This window comes from Sinocyclocheilus grahami, unplaced genomic scaffold (genome assembly GCF_001515645.1).
Source record: "Sinocyclocheilus grahami isolate Dianchi unplaced genomic scaffold, SAMN03320097.WGS_v1.1 scaffold69.1, whole genome shotgun sequence".
NCBI lineage: Eukaryota > Metazoa > Chordata > Actinopteri > Cypriniformes > Cyprinidae > Sinocyclocheilus > Sinocyclocheilus grahami.
In genome coordinates, this window is record NW_015505248.1 from 402,636 (window position 1) to 427,882 (window position 25,247).

A 25,247-nucleotide genomic window follows, 5' to 3' on the forward strand; every position below is an offset into this window, starting at 1 on the left:
CCTTGAGAAATGAATTTTAGCACTTTATAACTAGATCAAATATGTACTGTAGTAAAATAACTTAGCTGAAATAGACTAATAAACCACTCAATCATGTTACATATAACAGAGTATATATAAAAAGAGAGAGAATATGTATACTACAAATATAGAGAAATTATAGCCTTTGCCCAAGTATTAGTATATGTTTGTTGTTTATCATGACATCATATTAAGCATGAATACGAATGGGCAAAACAGAAAATACATGTGCAAATGAGGATGTAACAGAATGTATTTTGTTAAACTGTGGTGGAGTGCATAAACTGTGATGTTATTTAACTCTGGGATATTTATTTTTTCAAAAAGAGTTTTCAAAAGATAAATGGTTTATTTATCACTGTATCCTAATTATGCCATAAAAAGTACTAATCAAAACCAATGATGTGTGCTCTGAGTATTTACCACCAACTATGAAATATGTGTATCCTGGCTCAGGATTTTTTTTCGTCATCCGCTGTAGGCCAATCTCTTGTGAATGTGCGTACTACAGTTAGCGGAAGCTAGAGATTAAGCTCTATAAGTTGTAAATATGGATATTTTTCTTACACAAACGCATCACGTTGCTTCAGAAGACCTTTATTAACCCCCCGGAGCCATGTGGACTTCTTTTATAATGGATGGGTGCAATTTTTTGGACTTCAAACTTTGGGCTACCATCCACTCCCATTATAAAGCATGGATTAGCCTCGACATTATTTAATATAACTCAGATTGTATTTGTCTGAAAGAAGAATGTCATATACACCTAGGATGGCTTGAGGGTGAGTAAATCATGGGGTAATTTTCATTTTTGGTGAACTATGCCTTTTACTGTCTTGACTATTATGTGTCTCCTGCTTCCTGGGACCTGTTTGCATGTTTTAGGTTACTATGGAGAGATGTATACTCACAAACGCAGTTTTGATAACAGCTATAGCCTTGAGGTGGATTACAGATAGATTCATAATTATGTCTACTAATTCAGTAGTAACGGTAAAGTATGGTCCATATGAGTCTTGTGGTATTGTCGAGCACAGAACATTTCGCCTGGAAGGTTTACAAGGTAATCCTTAAAAATGAGTCATTAAGTTTCAGTCATTTTGTTACATTTTTACCCAGTTACCCATAACAATAGTAACAATGCATGTAGCACTATTTTAATTAGGTGAAAATAACCCTCACTTCTAGCGGTCCTAAAAGATGACGGCCACCAGTGTGTCATCGAGAAAACAGTTGACTGGAATACAGTAGAGCTCATTGTGAATGGAGAGTGCGTCTGCACGTGCAACATTACTGACCTTGATTTTGGTAATTTGCGTCAGAATTTGGAAACCTCTGCTTTCTGGGTGATAAGAGATGTGATGCTCATGAAGTCCCTGTCAAACTTCTCTTCGCTCATAGGGGGGGACGACTTGATCCGAGGTGTAAGGAGGCCATTGACGCGGTGAGGGACGCGTACTGAACGCCATGTCTATGGCCGTGTTCGCAATGGAACACTAGCATAATGCGTACTGAATACTACGCAGAGTAACGCCAAATGTTGTTTTTTAGGGTTTTTTTTAAGAAATGGATATGAGTGGAACAACAGCAGGCCTATACTAAATATGAAGTGAAAGTGAACCAGGTGGAGTTATTCCATTATAATGGTAAACAAACGTAGTTCGCTACACAGCCACTCCTTAATGTCTTAAAATGTGTCAGTCTGAACAGATGATGAGTCAAAAAAGCAGATACGGTATTACTTCCAGTTTATTCATCACACTGGAAACGTAGAATCAAGTAGAGTGCACTGCATTGTGGCATAGTAGTCCAGTAAATGAGTGTGCCATTATACACTGCTCATTTCAGCAAATACAGTACGTCAGGAAATTAGCATATTGCACTGAATACATAGGCTTACTACATAATGAAGCACTTGTAAGAGCTGTAAGGTACAGATAGTATACTATTCTAAACATACACACGGTCTTAATATCCAGTGAGCATACTAACTAGACAGCATCAATGTTCACTAATGTTGTCTTGCTGTATAGGAAGGCAGCACACTGTCTGTGGAGAGCTCTTATGTGCACAGGTATATGAAAAATTATATAACCAAACAAACATCCATTGTTTGTCAGTGACACAGTTTATTGCATTATTGCTGAGAAGCATCTATCATTTATCACAATCTATCACAGTGAATTGAATTTATGATCATTTTCCCCATGAGCAATGCCTATACTACGACCAAATCTAATTTTATTTTAAATTTTAATTCACTATAGCAAGTGCCTACAGCAAACATTGAATTATAATTCAGTTAGCTGGATTATAGTTGCTAGTTATAGTTGATTAGTCCAGCTTGAGTGACAATAAAGATTTATCTATGTATACGCAGCCATAGAATGATCATTAAAGATGACAATGTACACGTTTTAGTGTTGCTAAATTCCCTTACAGAAGCAGATACACAGAAAGATATCAGATACTTGTTCCTATCAGATTGGTGGTTTAAGTAATTGTTTTGTAACTTCCTTTTATTTCTTTCCCAGAGTGTATAGCATTTCAAAGTTGTCACAGACATGTTGACGTTATAAATGTCATGAGTCCTGAACGCCACAAGAACCCTAAAGTCTAAAAAGGAAGCATATTTTGTGGAAGCTACAGAGAATATCGCCACTGCCATAGAGAATATTGTTACTTGTCTACATGCCATCTGTTTGATGTCTCAGGATGAAGCCAAGTGTGACAGTTATGGAAGACAAATAAATAAAATAAGAATACCAATTACTTTAGACAGATTAGGGATTTCTGGTGCAAATATATGGATATATGAGTTTAACACATTTCTATCTGCTGTCTTGTGCACAATTTAATCTCTAATTTCCACAACTAACACAATAGAATAAAAAAAACCTGCCCTTGAAAGCCTCAAGGCTAAAGGCAGTGTCCAAGAACCTCTTCAGCTCAGCTAGATGAGTGAATTTGTTTCCTGTGGCAGGGGCTGCAGCAGGGTCACGGTCAACAAACCTAAAAGTGAATGTGAAAGTTTTTAGCTCGGTGTATATAAATTTGTTTAGGCTACACCAAACATTTATCTTAAAGGAATAGTTCACTCAAACATGAAAAATGGCTGAAAATTGCTCAGGTCATCCAAGGTGTAGGCTAGATGACTTTGTTTCTTCAATGGAACAGATTTGGAGAAATTTAGTATTACATCACTGAGAATGGGTGCCGTCAAAATGAGAGTTCAAACAGCTAATAAAAACATCACAATAATCCACAAGTAATTGTCACAGCTCCGATGAAGCGAAAATCTGTATTGGTAACAAACTCTGAGAGCTACCAAACAAATTTCATTGTATTATTATAATGACAATGAAGTTTCTCATCTTATTCTTAAACAAATCCATTATTAAGACATTTCAACTTTGAACTGCTGGATCTGGCCAAAATAATCCATAGTCCATAATTCATAATGCTTCCTCCAATGAAAAAGTCAATCCCATGTTGTCCTCTCGCATCAAAATCCACCTTCATACTTGTTGAGAACTTTTTTGGACTGTTTTTGCTTGATCTGTGCATAATTCTGATTCAGATGTGACAACAGGAGAAAGCAATATTATGGATAGAGGACTCGTTTGAAATTAAAAACATCTTAATGATGTTTATTACAAACATGTAGCTTTTTGCTTCACAAGACATTAACTGATGGACTGGAGTTGTTCTTATTGGCTGTTTGGACACTCTTTCTGATGGCACTGCAGAGGATCCATTGGTGAGCAAGTGATGTAATGCTAAATCTCTCCAAATCTGTTCCGATGAAGAAACAGACACATCTTAGATGGCCTGAGGGTGAGTAAATGTTCAGCAAATTTTCACTTTTGGGTGAACTTTTCCTTTAAAAAGAGACTCGCCACATTGGATCCTTAGGGTGCACTATGAGGAAACGTGGCCTTACGTAATTTTTGCAGTGTCATTACACCACAGACAACTATAGTTGGCAACCTGCTCAAATCTGACAATTGCAACATCCTCCTCCAACTTCAGCAGTTTTCTCTCTTTTGCCAGCTCATAGTACACTTTTCCAGTGCAGAAGATGACCCTTTTGACTTTTTCTGGATTTTTGGACATGACAATGAAGTTTCTCATCTTATTCTTAAACAAATCCATTATTAAGACATTTCAACTTTGAACTGCTGGATCTGGCCAAAATAATCCATAGTCCATAATTCATAATGCTTCCTCCAATGAAAAAGTCAATCCCATGTTGTCCTCTCGCATCAAAATCCACCTTCATACTTGTTGAGAACTTTTTTGGACTGTTTTTGCTTGATCTGTGCATAATTCTGATTCAGATGTGACAACAGGAGAAAGCAATATTATGGATAGAGGACTCGTTTGAAATTAAAAACATCTTAATGATGTTTATTACAAACATGTAGCTTTTTGCTTCACAAGACATTAACTGATGGACTGGAGTTGTTCTTATTGGCTGTTTGGACACTCTTTCTGATGGCACTGCAGAGGATCCATTGGTGAGCAAGTGATGTAATGCTAAATCTCTCCAAATCTGTTCCGATGAAGAAACAGACACATCTTAGATGGCCTGAGGGTGAGTAAATGTTCAGCAAATTTTCACTTTTGGGTGAACTTTTCCTTTAAAAAGAGACTCGCCACATTGGATCCTTAGGGTGCACTATGAGGAAACGTGGCCTTACGTAATTTTTGCAGTGTCATTACACCACAGACAACTATAGTTGGCAACCTGCTCCAATCTGACAATTGCAACATCCTCCTCCAACTTCAGCAGTTTTCTCTCTTTTGCCAGCTCATAGTACACTTTTCCAGTGCAGAAGATGACCCTTTTGACTTTTTCTGGATTTTTGGATGCAGGACAATCATCTGGAATTATCCTTAGGAATTTTGTCCCTGCAATATTGATGAATTAGATATGGCCAAATTCTATCCCCAAAAGCTGGACAGAATTCTAAAGTCTACCAGAATTTTGTACCTGTGATCATCTCATTGAAACTGGAGCGCGCCTCGGGCAGCCTCAGTAAAGACTTTGCTGTGAAAATGATCAGCTGAATAAGAATATGAAAATGTGGTCAGTCAAATAAACTGTTTTTGATTTATAGTTGCATTTAGGCACTTTAAAAAGCCAATCTAAGGAAATAAAAAAAATAGTAACACAACCACAGCTGTGAAACCAAGCAAAACAGTAAATTAAGAGCACTTTTAAACAAACAATATCATTCCCAGACGATCATGGATTAATTTGCTCAGGAAGAGATTTTCTCATGCTCCACAAACCTCCACAACAGGGAATCACTTTAGACAATTGCAGTGGCACAGAAGCAAAGGAGTGCTGGGATATGTCAAACTTTCACATAAAAACTAAGTTAAAGCTTAAGTTAATAAAGTCCATCAAACTACCATCACAGCAGCTGTGACATTAAACTTAAGTCTAAATAAATACTACATCTCTTAGTTTACAATTTCTCTCAATTGTACATTCTAGTTGTGTGTGTGTGTGTGTGTGTATATATATACGAATCCACAAAATGCATTAAAAAGATTAGGCTGCTGACAGCTGAAAGTTTTGTCTTACTGGCTTTCTGAATGGTAATAAGATTTGCCTTCTAAGCACATGGAAGTAGTTGGCAGGTGTTGAACAATTGGCCACGATCCAATTACACTCATAGAGCTGCTGGACCTCACAGTCTCCAGTGAATTCCTTAAATGAGGTAAATAAACCACAGCTCATTAAAAATATCATGTCAAAAAAATCCCATTATGTGTCAAAGTAAAAACTTTCTTAAAAAAACAAAACAATTATATGATATTTCAACATGTTTATTCTTTTCAAATATTTAATGATTAATTTATTATTATATAAGATTCCACGATAGCACAAATATTAGATTTTTAAATTTTCACCAAAGACTTCCTTTGCATAAAGAGAACATTCATGAATTGATTTAACTTCTGATTGTTTTTGTCAATAACCTGTTTAATGATCGTGTTTTGTAAATACTGATCAGGGTTGTAATTAGTACCATTCTTGTCACCCCAATGTCTTTACCCATGATGCCCTGCCACTGTAACTGACATACTGCTAAACTAAAAAGGAAAGCAGTTTTAACAAGAACTATATTAAGCATCAAACAAATTGGCAATCAGTGAAGTGTGTACGTTTCAAACTACCTGTGGCCATTCAGCATGAGGCATGGCAGGAAGGGCCATCGGATAGCGATCAGGGTCAAACTTGCTCATCTGCAGGAAGCGCTCAGGCCGTGCTGATGAGTGCTCCGAGCCCTGCTCATTAGTGCAAACACACCAGCACTAATGAGTGTAGGTCTATCAAATGCCACACTAAGCTAAAGAATTATAGCCTCATTTATTGGCTCAGACCAAACTTGAGTTATCATTATTGATCTTAGTACAGCTATTCTGCCATTGAGTCAAGGAAAGGACTGAAAAAGATTTTACCCTGCATTTTATCTCTGCAGGAAATTAGATTCAGTGGTCAATAGGACTGTTATGATCTACATAACTGACACTAAAAATAGCATTTGCTTTGATATGGTCTAATACAGTGCTTCTCAACTGGTTTGGACGTGGGACCCACATTGTTCCATGGTCATCAAGCCACGACCCACTTTATGAGATATATATATAAATCTGTTTGATGAAATTTGTTTAAAAAAATATAATATCTTCATGCAAATCCTTCCCAGCTAGCACACAAAGTACCAGTTATGTGATTTATTGGTACTTTACTTTTATTTCACACGTTGCATGCTCATAGTTTATTTTGCGCTTTAGTGAAATGATACAGTGTGCGGCCGCCACACTTGCACGTGCAATTGAAGAGTGCGTGCTACAAGCACAGTATAACGTCTGACAGGATAGGATAGTTCATTTTTCTGAGTTGAGAGACTTTATTTCATAACAAGTTACAAAAATAATGATAGAATAATGTAATATACTGTATAATAGGGCATGCTATCAGCAGACTCACCATTCCCTCCATCCCATTGGGCAACAGTAAAACAATGCCATTGTGGCGGACCCACTTGGCCTGGCCTGCAGAGATGAACTGGTCAATGATGCACTGGGCTGTGTTGTGGAAGTTCCCAAACTGAGCCTCCCAGCACACCAGGGCATTAGGATTAGCCATGGCAAAACCCAGCTCAAACCCTAAGCAACATGGGCATGTCAGAACATAAAATTTGGACATAAACATAATACTGTATAAAAGCTTCTTAGTATGGATTTTGCAAATATATGTGCTGTTGAATATTGGGAGCAGTTTGTTCTTGTACAGGCTGCTCATTTCTGGAGTTAATTTTACGGATATCTAAACCTCGGATTGTTAATTTATTTATATATAATCAATCAGCGTGCACAAAATGTTTTTATATATATATATATATATATATAAAAACATTTTGTGCACGCTGATTGATTATATATAAATAAATTAACAATCCGAGGTTTAGATATCCGTAAAATTAACTCCAGAAATGAGCAGCCTGTACAAGAACAAACTGCTCCCAATATTCAACAGCACATATATTTGCAAAATCCATACTAAGAAGCTTTTATACAGTATTATGTTTATGTCCAAATTTTATGTTCTGACATGCCCATGTTGCTTAGGGTTTGAGCTGGGTTTTGCCATGGCTAATCCTAATGCCCTGGTGTGCTGGGAGGCTCAGTTTGGGAACTTCCACAACACAGCCCAGTGCATCATTGACCAGTTCATCTCTGCAGGCCAGGCCAAGTGGGTCCGCCACAATGGCATTGTTTTACTGTTGCCCAATGGGATGGAGGGAATGGTGAGTCTGCTGATAGCATGCCCTATTATACAGTATATTACATTATTCTATCATTATTTTTGTAACTTGTTATGAAATAAAGTCTCTCAACTCAGAAAAATGAACTATCCTATATATTTAAAAAAAATTGTGCACGCTGATTGATAAAAGATGAAAAATGAGCATAGGTGGTTCTTACCCAAAACCCCATATTCAGACAGGGAGCTGTTGTGCACTGTGTAGAGACCCTGGTTCGGCCACATGTGGTTCATTGGAACGCAGAAGCGCTTATCAACTTCCTGATCATGCAAGACGTGGTGACGGTGACTGCAAAGACACCACACACAATTTACACAGCTGTTTTCAATATTTATAATAATAAGAAATGTTTCTTGAACACCAATTCAACATATTATAATGATTTCTGAAGGATCATGTGACACTAAAGACTGGAGTAATGGAATACTTCTTTCAAAACATAAAATAAAAAAATATTTTTTTAATTCTTACCGACTTCAAACATTTGAACGTGTGTGTGTGTATGTACATATGTACATATATATGTACACATAAAATAAAATAACACCTTAAGGATTTTTATGGAATCTTTTCTTAAGCTGTAATGTCAGAGGCACTCTAACTCTTTATGTCCTATCAGTGTGAGAGATCATGGGCGGCAGTGGATTTTAGACAGGAGATGTGGTGTTTTGCAGGCTTACTCTGATGCGATGTTCAAACAAGCCATCAGACCCGCAGTGCGATTATACATCTTAGATTAGATCTTTAAAGTCCTTTAAATATCACAGTAATGATGTCTAGCGCTGGCCGTCCCGATTCACAATGAGTACACAGACATTACATAACATTTAGCCTAAGTACAGTATTAACCACATATATTTATCAACAAGCTGGGTAATTCACATTTGACAAATATGGGCTCCTCTGATAGATAATGTTGTGAAATAGAGAATGTAACCACAAGGAATGTGTTCAGGCTAATTGGGGTCTGTCTGCTACGCTAATTTAATCACAAATGTAAATCAAAAGTGGCTCTTTAAGCTAAAGTGTCCTGTCTCAATGGTTAGCTCTGGAAACACAGAGAATCTGGGGAGTAAACAGTTTCCACAGTGCATCAGCTGTGTGTTGGTTTCATCAATCAAGGGACCAGAGCACAGTACTCAGTGCATTCCCAAACACAGTAGACTGAATCAATTACTCATAGCCATTAACTCCCTGAGTAACAAGCAGAACCAGCAGACTGGAGCACACCAATATGTTCACTCCCAAAGCCTTTGCATGTGAAGAAAAGATAGCACCGAATATATGCACCAGCAGACAATCTACTTTGATAAAAAAGCACAGAAGCCACTTTGCTGATGTCTTTTCACTCGCATTTTACCTACATTATGTTTTAAGCAAAGCATAAAATCGTCCAGTGTAGCCCATTGAAAGGAAAATCTAGAGTCAAAAACTGTAATTTGAATCCGTAAATATTGCCAGCTGCGCTGATGTCTCAGAGTTTCATTCATGTGTGTATTATTTCAAACAAACCTGGCCAAAATACCTTGCTCATGACAGTAACGAACAGACGTGGGAGTATGTGTCTGTACTGCTGTGGGGTGACATAAAACGGGTTTGCCTGCGTGTGACAAGCTGACGTCATTTGTCAATGTGTTGACATTTTAGTTTTAATGGAGCCATAAGGTAGAAAATATATACTTGGTTATTTTTAGTTACAGAAATCTAGTCAGTTTAGGAATGGAAAGTGGCCCAATACATGAAATCACACTGTTTTGTCTAGTCTTCCGTGACTGCATGTGCTTCCTTCATAAATCATAATACTTAAAAAGTGAGCAGCTACAGTAGTTTTCATGAAATGGACTGACTATCTTACCTAAATGTTCCTCTTTCCACATCTTGTCCACTGAGTCGCACATGAATACTATCCTTCAGCAAAGAGCCGAAGGCCATGTATTCTGCCAAGGCCCAGTCCATCGTGTGTTTCACAACCATATCCGCTCTGCCTCGAAGGATACATGACAAGCCTGAAATGTCTCAATGACATAACACAGATGCAGAACATATAGAAAATCAGACACTTGTATCTTTTGTTGTGTGACACTTTGAAAATAAATGCAATTCATTTTATTTATTTTTAAAGTAAAGTTGGTCAAGACAGACTTTAATGTTGGCTTGACAAAGCCCTGCTTGATATATAAGCTAGATAGTAGAAGTTTTCATTGGAAGTCTATGGGATTTTTGTCGGTCCAACAGGAAAAAAAGCATAGAAGTATAAAAGATTTATCAAACCAACATTAAGCTTGCTGCTTTTTTATTTACACACAGAGAAAATAAATAACATTTATAAAGTTAATTCATATTCAGTAGGAAAATACTTTATATATGTACTACCTTTATTGCAAATATTGGCCATGTTTATTTTAATTTCTTTTCTTTTTGGGCTTGATGGAAAAAAAATATATATTATGCATCTGGGACCAATCACAAAATAAGACTGTTTCTTGTAAAAGCATAGCTATGCTTGATTTTTTTTCTTCTTTTTTATCATATTAGGTATCATTATCATGTAATTTTTTTAATATAAAAGTTTTATATGTAATATGTCTATGCCATATGTGTTAATATGCCTTATGCTCATAATGTATATTTGGAGTTTGACAGGCCCCTTGCACAATGATACAATGGTGATAGTTCAGGGATTAAGCTTTTTACCAGTTTTTGAACCAGCATCCTTTCAGTTACCAGCCTAGATTTTTGCCCACTGGGCTACAGCACCCCAAGTTTAGGAATACTTGTATAATTTGGGATAGAAATTGTGGTTTCAACACTGCCACAAACAGATCTCTGAATTTAATGCTAAAATATCCAAAACTCACCACTATGAATGGCAAAATCCTTTAGAGGGATTGAACTGGCTACCTCACCAATGTGCCTGAGCACCTCTTTGTTTAGTCCAGTGGGAGGGCAGCTCATGCTCTTTGGCTCCCCATCTGGTTTGAAGAAGTCTTAAACACAAAACAGAACACATATCACCACCAATAGGATCTAAACCAGTGGTGTTCTACCAGTGGGCCTTAGCAAACTTTAAAGGGAGCCTAAAGAAGACTTAAAATTATTTTAAATATGACAAAACAAGTATTAAAATCTATTTCCAGTCTGGGAAAACCTGGATATAAGAGGTAGTGTGATCTCTAAACCCGGAAATGGCATACTGTATAAATGAATCTTAAAATGCCATGGGCATTTTATAAAGAATATAATTTTTTTTTAAATATTAAAATATTTTACTGACAATAAATTGTGTGTAAAAAGATTTTTAGAAATCCTTGTACTTGATCTTTATCCAATAAATCACTGTAATGTAATTATTTTATTTTTTAATTATAACTATTTTAGTTACTTTTTTAATTTACAGTAACTAGGAGTGCCCATTCATTAAAATCTAATTAAAAGTTAAAGGTTTTGAAAACAAAACTAGGACTATAGGGAACCTTCAAATATTGTTATGGATGAGAACAAAATAATAACAAAACTTGAACTGAATTGAGCTGAATAATGACAATATTATTGAATTGGTACTCGAATTGGTTCATAATTCATGATTTTTGCAACATCGACAACTGTTACTGCTTGAGCTGAATAACGACCCTTCTGTCTTCAGTAGAGCTATATAAAAATAAAGGTGACATGAAAAAGGTGACAAACAATGGGAGGATTTGGAGTCAAAAAGGTCGAGAAATGCTGATCTTATACTATATTCACTGAAACGCCTAGCATCTATAAAGTCTTCAGTATGTACCTGGCCACGGAGAGTCAAGCCAGTGGTGGATGTGTAGGATCTTCTCATCTTTAGAGCTGGCATACCTCCTCCTGAAAACAATTCACAGTGCTAGCCCGCCATCCACTATATTCATGAAAAACCCAGACACATGACACATTTGTGACAAATTATTAATTAACGATTCATGGCACCTATGTGCTACGGCGTAGAGAAAACAGCAAGATTCCAGTTACAATTTATTCTCTAAGTGAAATCCCCTGAGCTATGTCAGCAAGTGAAGAGTGACAGGGATGCAGTTGTAAATAAAACGAGCTGTCGCCGGGCGAGACAAGGTGTCAGCTATCTGCACCGGAGGGATGGTTTGGTCTTACGATTGTGGTTTCTACGGTGACACAAATCTGAGGGTGGTTGGGAGGGGAGGGGTGGCTAGCTCTGAGCCCAGGGAACGAGAGCCTGGGTCAGCGGATGAAGTATGAAACATGTCATCGCCAGAAAGAAAAGACATTGGCTGAGCATCTGAACACAGCCTCCATCAATTGTCAGGAAACAATATACAAATGGTACAGTAAACCCATCACTCCCTAATAGGCCAGGAAAACAACAGCTGTGGAAAAGATGTTTTAGATGAGTTAAAAAGGTCAATTAGGATGACCTGTGGGAGGAACAACAGCAGGTGGATATTTTCACATTACATAATGACACAGTAATGAGATTTTCATAGAGTGAGACACAAACCTCCAACTCTTGCAGTGTTACAACTCCCTCAGAGATGAGCTTGTCAGCGTACTTCTTCAGCAAATGTTCCTGTTTGCGGATCTGCTTGTACATGAGGGGTTGAGTGAACATGGGCTCATCCATCTCATTATGTCCAAACCGCCGGTAGCACACCTATAAAATATATCAACATCGTCAATATATGTGTATTAATAAGCAAACCGCCGGTAGCACACCTATAAAATATATCAACATCGTCAATATATGTGTATTAATAAGCAAACCGCCGGTAGCACACCTATAAAATATATCAACAAATTCAATATATGTGTATTAATACGCAAATTCAGTATCATTAATCAACCAAGCAATTTCTAAAAAACACTATTGCCACTGTTTACCTAAGATACAATGTTTATCCTGTTTTTACTCTTTTCCGTTCTTTTCTACATATTTAACAGTTACAAATTAAAGTTGAATATTTTAGACGTTGTTTAAACTGGATTAGTAAAATTAATCCAGTAAACCCAAGTAAGATTTCAAATACATTTCCTCAGTGTTCAAAATGAGTTCTGAGGGTGTGCCACTCAGGATCATATGATCATAAATGCAAAACCTAAATTACAAATCTATTTATCTATAAGACAATATCTGAGTCCACATCACAACAATATCAATATATAGATAGAATGTGACCCATACTCGGAATTAGTGCTCTGCATTTATCCCATCCAAAGTGCACACACACAGCAGTGAACACACACCCAGAGCAGTGGGCAGCCATGTTTTGTTGCGGCGCCCGGGGAGCAGTTGGGGGTTTGGTGCCTTGCTCAAGGGCACCTCAGTCAAGGTATTGAAGGTGGAAGAGAGCGCTGTACATTCACTCCCCCACCTACAATCCCTGCCGGTACGAGTCCGACTCTCTAACCATTAGGCCACGACTTCCCCACTTTAAAATGTGCATAATGAATAAAAGTTATGTAACAGTTTTTTATTGGTGTGAATAGGCCTTTAGTAATGAGGACACTACAGTAAGTTTTTTTTCATGGTTACATTGTTAGAAAAGAGAATCATCAACTCCTAAAAAAAAAAACTGATTCATTCAGTAACGTTTTACTCAATTCATTCAGAACCATTTGATACATTCACAAACAAAACATCACTACTGTATATTGCCCAGGGATGCACAACCACTGATCATGTTTTAGCTTTGTTTTGTAACAATTTAATTGCAAAAGTAAAAATAAATTTAGTAACCGGACATATTTTCTAAAATGTAAGTGACCGCTGAAGTCACAAAAACAGAGGCAATGGTTTTAAATATCTGTCCATGGAGCCCCTGTAGTACCTTCACAGACCATTGGTTGGCATCCCTAAGTGTAAGAGAAAAGATTGTGATACTTGAACCAGGTTAATGGATCTTTAGTTGTGTAATCGAGCAGTCCTTACCAGCAAGTGATTAATCGTAGCATTCAGTGATATTTTCATTAACATGTAGGATGTGTCTTCACAGTATTTACCAGGTCTATCACCACATCCTTGTTGAAAGAGTTTCTCCATTCTGCAGCAACCTTACAAACATACATCACAGCCTCTGGGTCATCAGCGTTGACATGGAAGATGGGTGCATTGACTACGCGAGTCACATCCGTTGAGTAGGGAGAGGAACGTGCCATTCGGGGATCTGTGGTGAATTCAATCTGGCAACATCAGATAACACTCATCAATCTACAATATACTAAAAGGTCAAAGATTTGGCGGAAAGCCACTCCTCAGGTTTTAACAAGGTCGATTTTTCATAGGAAAATCTGATGTTTGATGTTAACCTGATTATTGACCACAACATGGATGGTGCCGTGAGTGGTATATGAAGGCAGTTCACTGAGATGGAAGGTTTCATAGACAACTCCCTGACCCGCAAAAGCAGCGTCAAAATTCAGAATGGACATCACCTGCAAAGAAAGAAACTGATGGCTTTAAAAACACTGTTGTTGGTTTGTATATATCCAACATTCCAAATGAATTAGCTATTATACAGCAGAAAAAGAATATGTTGATATATTTTACTGTGGCTCATCTTTAAAGATAATCTGAAGATAAATGGACTACCCTCCTTCCTTCAGTGTCTCCTCTGTAAAACTGCTCTGCCTTGGTCTTGCCCTGAACGACAGGATATACCGCCTCTAGGTGAGAGGGGTTTGCCATCAGAGACAATGTGATATTCTTATCTGTTTCCCTGTTTATCTGTTTATGGTACATCCCCAAGTGATATTTCACATCTCCCGAACCCTGAAGAACATCAGAAGTGCAATAACAGAATGAAAATAAAACGAAAATCATCTTTCATCAGATGTAATTGTATTACCTCATCTGCAGCCTCAAGTTTGGGATCGAACTGACAGAATATCTGATCCAGATCTTTGCGAACTACGTTGGCCAGGACGTTCAGTCGGCCTCTGTGTGAATCAGACGTTGTGTTATTATTGCTTGGGTGGATTCATAAGAGCAGAGTGAGATTGAATGGAGCAGGCTTTAGGGGTACCTGTGAGGCATTCCCATAATTACACTCTCTATACCAGCTTCACTGGACTTATCAATGATCATCTTCAGGGCAGGGATGAGAACCTCACAGCCTTCCAAACCAAAGTGTTTCTCTGAAGACCATTTGCGAGCAAGAAAGTCCTCAAACATAGAACATTGAATCAAGTTAAAAAAAAATTATTTCGTCAGCTTTACTTTGCTTAATTAAAAAGAAGAAATAAAATGCAGTTCTGATTCCAATATTAAACTAGGTTTAAGCATGGAAAAATAATTCTCTAATACAAAGACAAGGAAAGAACACAGATGCAGTACTTTATTTTAAAGATACGCACCGTGTTGAGCGAACCAGCCTGGCCAGCAAAGTCCTCTTCTCTCTGTCAGAAAATGTCATGCTTCCTGGAGTTTCAAACTTCTGTCGAATCCATTGGCACTGCTCCATATTGTTAATGAACATGAATTCCACTCCAGTATGACCACAGTATGATGTCTGGAACATTCCAAGTAAATTCTATTTACCCTTTCATTCATTCATTAATGCATTCATTTTTGAAGTATAATTAAAAATCAACATAATATAAGCAATGAGCTTGTCATATTTGCCCAAATTACATCCTTTCAGATGAACTAGTCAATGTCATATCTGAATCAATCCAAGCACAAAACCAGCTAATGAGGAATGAGGAAAGAGTGTTTCTATTCAAATACTGGGTGATGTCACAATCCAGCATCTACCCACCTCAAGTCTGTGTATGATTTCTCTCAGTGGGAGTGTGCTTTCATTTCCCCCAATAAATGTGGTTAGTGGCAACTGAAATGATTTATCCAGATCAGATTCTTCCAAGCCGTACGACCCTAAAGATTCAAGAGGAGAAGCATATTCGTGCAAAAACAGCAACAAAAGAAATACTGTATTGACATTTAATCAAATCCATGCAATGTTCCTTTTTAAACCAAATATTATGAGGTAAAGATGTACTGATTGTGGTTCCAACAAGTCACTCAAACAGCTTTCTCTCACAGTTGATTTAATATTAAAACTAAACCTGCAGTATATTATAGAATACCATTATTCATGTACACAACAAAACTCTTTTGTAATTTGTACAACACAGTTACTGAAGAATAACTGAAGAATGACTCGCAGTCTCAAAAACGGCTATTAATGATTTATTGAGTGAATCTGATTCAAACAGCTGCCTTATAAGTCTGTTTTATGAATCTTTTTTGACTGACTCATTAAAAAGAACCATTTTATAAGAGTCATTTATTTGTGAATCGCACATCACAGCTCAAGCTGTGTTTGTTGATGCTTGCAGGAAATACTGCCACAAGCTAAAGCATCCTTTTCACTATCTCAGACAAAGGACAGACTGGAAGTCATTTACAATGGAGAGTAGTATGGAATTCAGATCATGTTCGTATGCATATTTTTTGGGCTTCAGATGCATTGAAATTAACTTTTGTGGCTAGACCAGACCGGATGTCATGTACTGGCGATCATTTGTTTTGTTTGGATATAGTCATACTTTCATTATTCTTGAATTTTACAATGGTGAATAACCAGAGTGTAACGACTGCTTCACGACCAATTTTAAGATGAGGATAACCGACAAAACTGCATAAGGACAGACACAAAACTTTATAGATTTTAAATTAATGTGGCACATTTTTAGATTTTGACACATTTTCAACCACTTAGCCACAGCCTAGAGCCCTGATATGTAAAGCCTAACTAACATCATTACCAATTTCATGGTTAGTTACACCCACAAACAGTGAAAGAAAAGCAAGCAATCATACAGTAGTAGTTTGTAAATGCTTCCTGTAGATAACACTGGGGTCTATCAGTAAGACTGTGTCTCCTCAAGAGAGGAGCACACACAAGAGGAGACAGGTGCAAATGTAATTAAAGTCACAGTACAGATAAAGAGGAAAGATGCATCGTACCGAAATTAAGAGCCTCTGGTCCAATACATGCCCTCATTAGCTGCACAGATGCTTTAGGAAAAGCTCTGACAAAACCTGACCTGACCGACACAATGAGAGTGTACTAAGGTAAAAGAGGCATGTTTTGAGAGGTCTTCTCACTGGCTACTACTCTCTCTTTTTCGATCTGTTGTGAGAACATGTCCTACATCCTTCTACTCTGGCGACACTAAAGGCAATAGGACCTGACAGGAGCAAAGGGGAAGATTTATGGGCCTTTATCTCAGATAACATTAACCTGTGCTTGCGATTGAGTCTGGGGCATAGCTCTCCCTTCCAGTTCCTGTCGCTGTCGCTGTCTGAGACTGGGGAATCTGTAATGGCCGAATGAGGAATTGTTTGCTGACCACTTACACAGCTACAGCCCCTAAAAGGAGACACATACGTGCTCTCTCTCCCCCTTTCCATTAATCGAGCACTATGAGTCACCAAATAACCAAAACGCAAGCACTGGTACAAGCAGTGTTACTAAACTTCATTACAATAATCTTGATCCTTATATAATATGAAGTGCTATCAGCTCTGATTATAAGATTAGTGAAGCAACTTCCAATGGTCTTCGGAAGCCCTGAGCTAAAATGAAAAGACTGATCTAAAAGATTACACACAGGAACATCTTAGAAATAGCACGCATTGGGTTTTATGTGCAGAAAATTCACAATTTGTCATTTGATGAATGGTCTAATAACTGGAAATCCTCACTTTGCAATGAAAGTGTTTTTTTCAGTCGGCTCCGACAATCTAATTTTCCTTTCATAATTAAAAAGGAGATGTATGCAGTGGATGGGTGCAGCTTTGTTGCTACAGTGACGTATAAACACAGTGGCTGGGGTTGGCAAGGTCAGCCACCAATTACATTAGACACAGCTCCGGTAGCTTGCGCTGGCTTGTAATGCAAGACAGAACAGTAACGCTGACATTAGACAAAATAAACCACAAAGATAAAGATTTAAAATCAAAAGACAAAAATACTGTTATATATTTTTGGAAGCCTGAAATCTGTTGCTCAATGACATTAAAGTGTCCTTGATGAAGGGGAAAATAATAATAATAATAATAATCTGTTTTAAAAACACATTCTTAGAAATATATTGTTTGTATTCATGTTGGTTTCATATGATTTAGATTTTGTTTTATTCTATTTAAATTTTAAAAATTCAATTTAAAATATTTTATTACAAATAACATGAGCTTTTAAGGTCAATTCATTCAATATCATAAATATCAAGAGTCACACCATGACATGATTTTACAACCTGAACTAACCTTTCCTTGCCATAAAAAGATAAAATTATACAACATTTTAAGAAATTTAATGATCTTGACGTGTGTCATTTCTATTTTTTTCCTGTATATTTCTGCATGTTCGTTAAAATACATGCTTTTCATCCCTTTATATATATAACTTTTTTTTCATTTTAAAATATTTTTTTTAAATATGAAAATATTATTCTAAGAATTAATAATAAAAGATTATGTCAATATTCTTCATGAAGATTTCTTTTCAATAATTTAATTCCTTTAATAAAGCTTTTTTTTTCCCTTTATTTCATTATCTGGACAGGTTTTAACTTTATTAACCCCTTAACTGTCAGCCCCCATTTTTTAAAATAGCATGAAAGTGCACTATCCAAACTTAAATTGTTGTAATTTATGAACACTTTGGAATACAGACCAAAGGTTGGTCTCTTTTTAAAGAAGAAAATCAGCAGATTATTGCAAAAGTGGAATTAAATTTAAAAAAATGTAAGTATCAAAAAGTTATAGAAGTTTACATTTACGGTAAATAAAATGCACTATATTCATTTTATTTTATTTATAATAAATATTTTACATAACAGGTTTTACTCTAAAACTGGTATACAATTAAAGCCTTGTCTAAATAAGTTATGTTCCAAATTTGAAGTTGATATGAAAAAAATTGAGGTTCCTGTGAATTTTATTTAGGGCGTTATACCACAAACAGCCACCGGGTGCCATCCAAACTCCACTGAATTTTTTTTAATGCATTTTTCTGTCACAAATGTTTAGATTTCTCTGTCAATATTACCTCTATCTCCCACCAAATATGGAATCCTGAGACTCAGACCTTGCTGTTTTTTGTCAAGATTATAAAAAGGTTTGATTCTAAAAGACCGTAATGGGCTCCGACAATCTAATTTTCCTTTCATAATTAAAAAGGAGATGTATGCAGTGGATGGGTGCAGCTTTGTTGCTACAGTGACGTATAAACACAGTGGCTGGGGTTGGCAAGGTCAGCCACCAATTACATTAGACACAGCTCCGGTAGCTTGCGCTGGCTTGTAATGCAAGACAGAACAGTAACGCTGACATTAGACAAAATAAACCACAAAGATAAAGATTTAAAATCAAAAGACAAAAATACTGTTATATATTTTTGGAAGCCTGAAATCTGTTGCTCAATGACATTAAAGTGTCCTTGATGAAGGGGAAAATAATAATAATAATAATAATCTGTTTTAAAAACACATTCTTAGAAATATATTGTTTGTATTCATGTTGGTTTCATATGATTTAGATTTTGTTTTATTCTATTTAAATTTTAAAAATTCAATTTAAAATATTTTATTACAAATAACATGAGCTTTTAAGGTCAATTCATTCAATATCATAAATATCAAGAGTCACACCATGACATGATTTTACAACCTGAACTAACCTTTCCTTGCCATAAAAAGATAAAATTATACAACATTTTAAGAAATTTAATGATCTTGACGTGTGTCATTTCTATTTTTTTCCTGTATATTTCTGCATGTTCGTTAAAATACATGCTTTTCATCCCTTTATATATATAACTTTTTTTTCATTTTAAAATATTTTTTTTAAATATGAAAATATTATTCTAAGAATTAATAATAAAAGATTATGTCAATATTCTTCATGAAGATTTCTTTTCAATAATTTAATTCCTTTAATAAAGCTTTTTTTTCCCCTTTATTTCATTATCTGGACAGGTTTTAACTTTATTAACCCCTTAACTGTCAGCCCCCATTTTTTAAAATAGCATGAAAGTGCACTATCCAAACTTAAATTGTTGTAATTTATGAACACTTTGGAATACAGACCAAAGGTTGGTCTCTTTTTAAAGAAGAAAATCAGCAGATTATTGCAAAAGTGGAATTAAATTTAAAAAAATGTAAGTATCAAAAAGTTATAGAAGTTTACATTTACGGTAAATAAAATGCACTATATTCATTTTATTTTATTTATAATAAATATTTTACATAACAGGTTTTACTCTAAAACTGGTATACAATTAAAGCCTTGTCTAAATAAGTTATGTTCCAAATTTGAAGTTGATATGAAAAAAATTGAGGTTCCTGTGAATTTTATTTAGGGCGTTATACCACAAACAGCCACCGGGTGCCATCCAAACTCCACTGAATTTTTTTTAATGCATTTTTCTGTCACAAATGTTTAGATTTCTCTGTCAATATTACCTCTATCTCCCACCAAATATGGAATCCTGAGACTCAGACCTTGCTGTTTTTTGTCAAGATTATAAAAAGGTTTGATTCTAAAAGACCGTAATGCATTTTGTAATATGACAATTGACACTGCCCACTAATGGGGAGGAGACCGCCAAAAGATTTTAAAGTACCATTTCCATGGTAACGCAATGTCCGATTTCAAAATGGTTTTCACAGGATGAATCTTGGGCTTCTAAGCTTTCAAATAGTATATACTATGATAGTTATGATGATTGCTTAAAGATTTGATAGAGAAAAAGGACAACAACCAAAAAGAGCGTCAACCATCCCACAGGTGGGACGGTCACAGTTAAGGGGTTTACATTGTAATACAGAAATACTTATCATAGAAGATGATAATGTCAACATACAGTATACAGTATATGTATGATTTGCATTAATGACTAGACATAATATGACATTGTCATGTCAATAAGTCTGTAAGATAAAAATATATTTAGCAGTGTATTTATTACTCAGCAGCTGCCGTATTGAATTTCCTTGCTTGGGGCTCATCCTTAAGAGTGTTTTTGTTATTATTCTCTGTTAGCCTCGCTGTCAGCATTTGCTGGATGATTTCAGAACAAAGATCCTTCATAAAGTAAGACACTGAAATGAAGTGAGTATTTATAAGAGCCATGAAGTTAAATATTAAATATGCTAAATGGATATCTCACCAAGCTTGTCAATTGACGTGATTAAATCTGAGGGAACGAAGGAATCCAGATCGGCAGTGAGGATGCCAAGAGGGTCCAGCCTGGCCACATGGTGACCATGTGCCTAAAGTGAGCAAAATGCACATGATTGAATGTTACTTGCCATCTCCATAACCAAAGAAAAACAAGAACCAGAAGCGAGACTGAGCCAGGAAGTGCATTTCCTCAACTAGGGGATATCTGACCCACACAAATATGAACCAGTGTGACACATGACTAACAAATCTCACAAGGATTCACAATAAATTGAACATACAATCCCAACAGGCTGGCAACAGGAGATGGAAGAAAAATGCTGGCTTTGCCAAAAGACAGAATTTAATAAATCCCTACGATACTTCATCTAATTAACTAGAGGAAGCAGGGAAAATGTTACCACCTGTTTTGATTCAAGCAATCTCTTTGATATTTTCATTTTCAAAAGGGAAAAAGCTAGTCTAATTAGGTTAGAACTAATCACGTGTTTTGCATAACTACACAGGGACACTATAAAATGTATGGATGTACTGTACAGGCCTGTCTTTGATTTGTTGCAGTCCAGTGCCAATGTTAGAGAATATGATTTGATTATTTTATCAAAATAAATTGTGTATCAGATTCTCTCAACTAAAAAAAAAACACCCCTCTGAAATTCTTGCATTTCTTTGTTACCAGTTTCCTTGAGTGTGTTCGAAGACTACAGAATACCCAAGACGTGTCACTCCCGGTTGCTATAGAAACAGTCAGCATTCTGAGATGTGCACTTAGGACTGTGCATGCGCACTGGCTGGTCTAGTCTGAATAATAATTTTGAACATTTTTTAATGCTAATTGAGCAAAAGAAACAACATTTATGAGACAGCTCTTGTCAGATTTCATTGGTGATTTCAAATATGAAATTTAATCATAAGCTTAGCAAACAGTTTTGGAGAATTTGATGTTTCCCCATTCAAAGAGATAGGAGCTGCACTTGCATGCCTGGGAGGCATTTCAAAGATGGCTGCCGAGTGAAATGACTTGTCTTAAAGGGACTTTGGTGTGTTCTGCCACTTTCAGCTGTGTGCCTTGTTTGTCTCCATAGTTACCCTAATCAGTTGCCATAGTCACTCATTGGACCACACCCACTCCTTTCTAGTTCCCATATCTCATTGGTCCCTTTTGTTCTCCCTTGTATAAACATCCCTTGTGTTTCTCTTTTGCTTTGTCAGTTGTTGAATGTAATGGAGACGTTTCTGCTCGTGTTTTGGTTCTTTGTTCCTGTTGTCCCTGTTTTTGGTTTACTGTTTTTTTTTCTTGTTTTCTCATTAAACTGCCTGCATTTAGATCCACGTTCCCTAACGTCTAAAGGCCTATTCACATCAAGAATGAAAACTATAATAACATCCACACCAATGGATGATAAAGTTCTGTTTATTATAATCGCACTGCTTGAAAAAAAAAATGTGATTCCAACAATATTGTTCCTCTGTGCTGTAATTGTTATATCTGTGGTGTGGACTTTGCTATTGTTATACTTTACTATTTTTAAAACTTAGTTATGGTTATCGTTATAATTATCGTTCTTGGTGGTTAAACTGAATAGTTCACCCAAAAATGAAAATTTGCTGGAGATTTGGAGAAATTTAACATTACATCAGTTGCTCACCAAATGAATGGGTGCCATCAGAATGAAAGTTCAAACAGCTGATGAAAACATCACTATATAATCCACAGACTCCAGCTGTGTGTTTGTCAGAAACAAATCATTAAGACATTTCACTGCAGAGGATCTATTGGTGAGCAAGTGATGTAATACTAAATTTCTGCAAATCTGTTCAGATGGAAAAACAAACTCATCTACATCTTGGATGGCCTGAGTACAATTTCAGCAAATTTTCATTTTTGAGTGAACCTTTAACCCAGAGCTCCTCACTTACCTGATAGGCTCTGGTAAGAGTGTGAACTGCCAAATGATCCTCCACCACCTTCTCTGACATGGCAGGTGACTGGGACATGCCTCGCCCCTGAAGCAGTGCAGACAGATGCTTCTCTCCAGTCTCCTTTGAACTGCTGGCTTGGGCGTTACGAAAGTATGCATCCCAAGACTGTTGCAAATATAACAAGAGCACATTTCAAAGGGTCAGATTTCCTTAATTATTAGTTTGAAACAAAAAGCTTCAGGGTCATCTGTTGTTGATTGAATAGATTAACTCTCTCTCTATAATGTAATTCATTTTTTTGATATGACTGTGGAACTCAAAAGGATAGCATTTTAACGTTGCTGCACCATGAACTACTTCACACCTATGGCCAAACATCCAGTTCACTACAGCGTTAATGGGCACAATAAATAATGCACGAGAGTGCAACTGTGCTCAGTGTGCTGTGATGCTTATGGAAAGGGATCAGATATAACCTACCTGCATATCAGAGTTTGGCACCAGTCAGAACTGGAAACTAGGAAATTCCTTGGAAATTACTAAATTTGAATTGTAGAAGTTAAGATGAAATTGCATATCCTTAAACATAAAATGGGTACATTGGAATTATATATGGGATATTTTCACACATTAGCTGACTAGTAGTATATATATATATATATATATATATATTTATATGTGTGTAAATTTATTGTACAAATAAATGGGAAAACGCTTGGCTCTTCCACTTCCTACCATGCTTTTTAATGCACTTTCCTTTTAATAAATGTTAAATAGTAATTAACAGACAAGCATAAACACTAGCAACCATTGTGTTTAAAATTCAATGAAATATTTATTAAAATGACTTCAAATTAAGTTGCGTCAGGGCTTAATGAAAACATTGATATTTTGAGTAACCTCATTCTTAATCACATTAGACAATTACGCTTTCCTAATTTTCTGAGGGATTGTGCAGAATTTGCTTGACCGTGTGGTTTCAGTCATCTAGATTGATGGTCTTTATGTTGGCAGATTTTACAGTCTGAGCTAATTGCCTTCCCTCCCCCTCAGTACCTCAAAACTAGTTTCATCACTCTTAGTGGCCAACAACCAGAAAAATAAAGCATTGTCATTAATCATCACTGGGCTGCTATCATGGTCGTTTCAAAAGTAAAACAGGTATGATTAAAATACAGCATTAAGAGAATGCCAAATGCATGATTTTCAGGATCAAAGCATCATGTATGACCTTTTTATGTGTGGAAAAATATACTAGCAATTCTGACTCTCATTAATGTTAGTGATAGTCTCCACAATTGTATTATATAGAGCAGCACTCATTCTATAACCACAAAAGGTGCTGTGTAACAGCAGAATAGTACAAAGTGCCATATGAATCACAGGTTCATACTGTGATGCCGTTATACATGTCATTATAATAAAACATCTACATTTGCACCTCTCTGTTCTTGATTGGTGCTATAATCGAAACTCTAGATTGCAGGACTGTCAGAGCAAAAAGCGTCTTGTAACCAAGCACAAGTAAGGTCATGCCATTATAAGTGAAAATGCCATTTTGGTGCTCTCTGACTTCAGCTCTTGAAACAGACGAAGCCGAGAGCCTCCCTTAGCAGGGATCTTATTAAAGTCAGCTGTCATTTAAAAAATAAATATAATTTGATACTTCCACATCCACAATTTCATTCTTCATGAAACAAATGTTGACAAGAATGTAATGCTTCTTAACTCATTTCATTGACATTTAAATTTCTATTAAAGTCTGGCCCTTTATTGACCCCAGTATTTGAGAAACAAGGGAATACTGCATCTGCTCATCATAAAACAATAGTGCGCTTATAAGGCTCCATCTTTTGATCGCCAAGTGGCACTTGTGATCTGGGTTGAACTGATGAAATCCTTCAAAAGCATGAGGTTGATTGGGAACAGTCATAAGAAAAGGTGATCAAAAGAGGTCAGTTAGGTCAAACTAGAACTACAATTTATGACTCTAACATGGTCTCTAACAGTGGTGTATACATGCTGGACAAAGCCAAGCTACAATCTAGCTCTATTGTTCCGATTTTGCAAAATGTTTAAATGTTTACATGACAATTCAAAAAGAAAAAAATATTTAGTTGTTAAATAATATTTAAAATGAATGTAAAAGAAACATCAGAAATATACATCTTAAACTTTACAATAATGTAGCATGGCAAAGAATGTAAGGATCATTTTTCATTGTGATGACTTGGATAGATGACATTGAATTTGTAACTATATTGTAA

General features: G+C 36.2%; 1 protein-coding gene across 1 annotated transcript; it reads right to left on the bottom strand.

Annotated features, from left to right (window-relative positions):
- Positions 1 to 3,960: 3,960 nt before the first annotated feature.
- On the bottom strand, positions 3,961 to 23,466 carry LOC107585351 (2-oxoglutarate dehydrogenase-like, mitochondrial). The gene is made up of 21 exons (XM_016272354.1): positions 23,461 to 23,466; positions 22,978 to 23,145; positions 21,044 to 21,146; positions 15,623 to 15,738; positions 15,219 to 15,373; positions 14,888 to 15,034; positions 14,711 to 14,801; positions 14,455 to 14,634; positions 14,172 to 14,297; positions 13,866 to 14,045; positions 12,332 to 12,519; positions 11,650 to 11,717; positions 10,727 to 10,855; positions 9,724 to 9,874; positions 8,029 to 8,156; positions 7,031 to 7,209; positions 6,250 to 6,324; positions 5,618 to 5,743; positions 5,018 to 5,090; positions 4,772 to 4,935; positions 3,961 to 4,161 (listed from the first exon to the last, which is right to left on the bottom strand). Exons 1-21 carry the CDS (start codon positions 23,464 to 23,466, stop codon positions 3,961 to 3,963), a joined length of 2,754 nt encoding a protein of 917 aa, XP_016127840.1.
- Between the last annotated feature and the right edge of the window lie 1,781 nt (positions 23,467 to 25,247).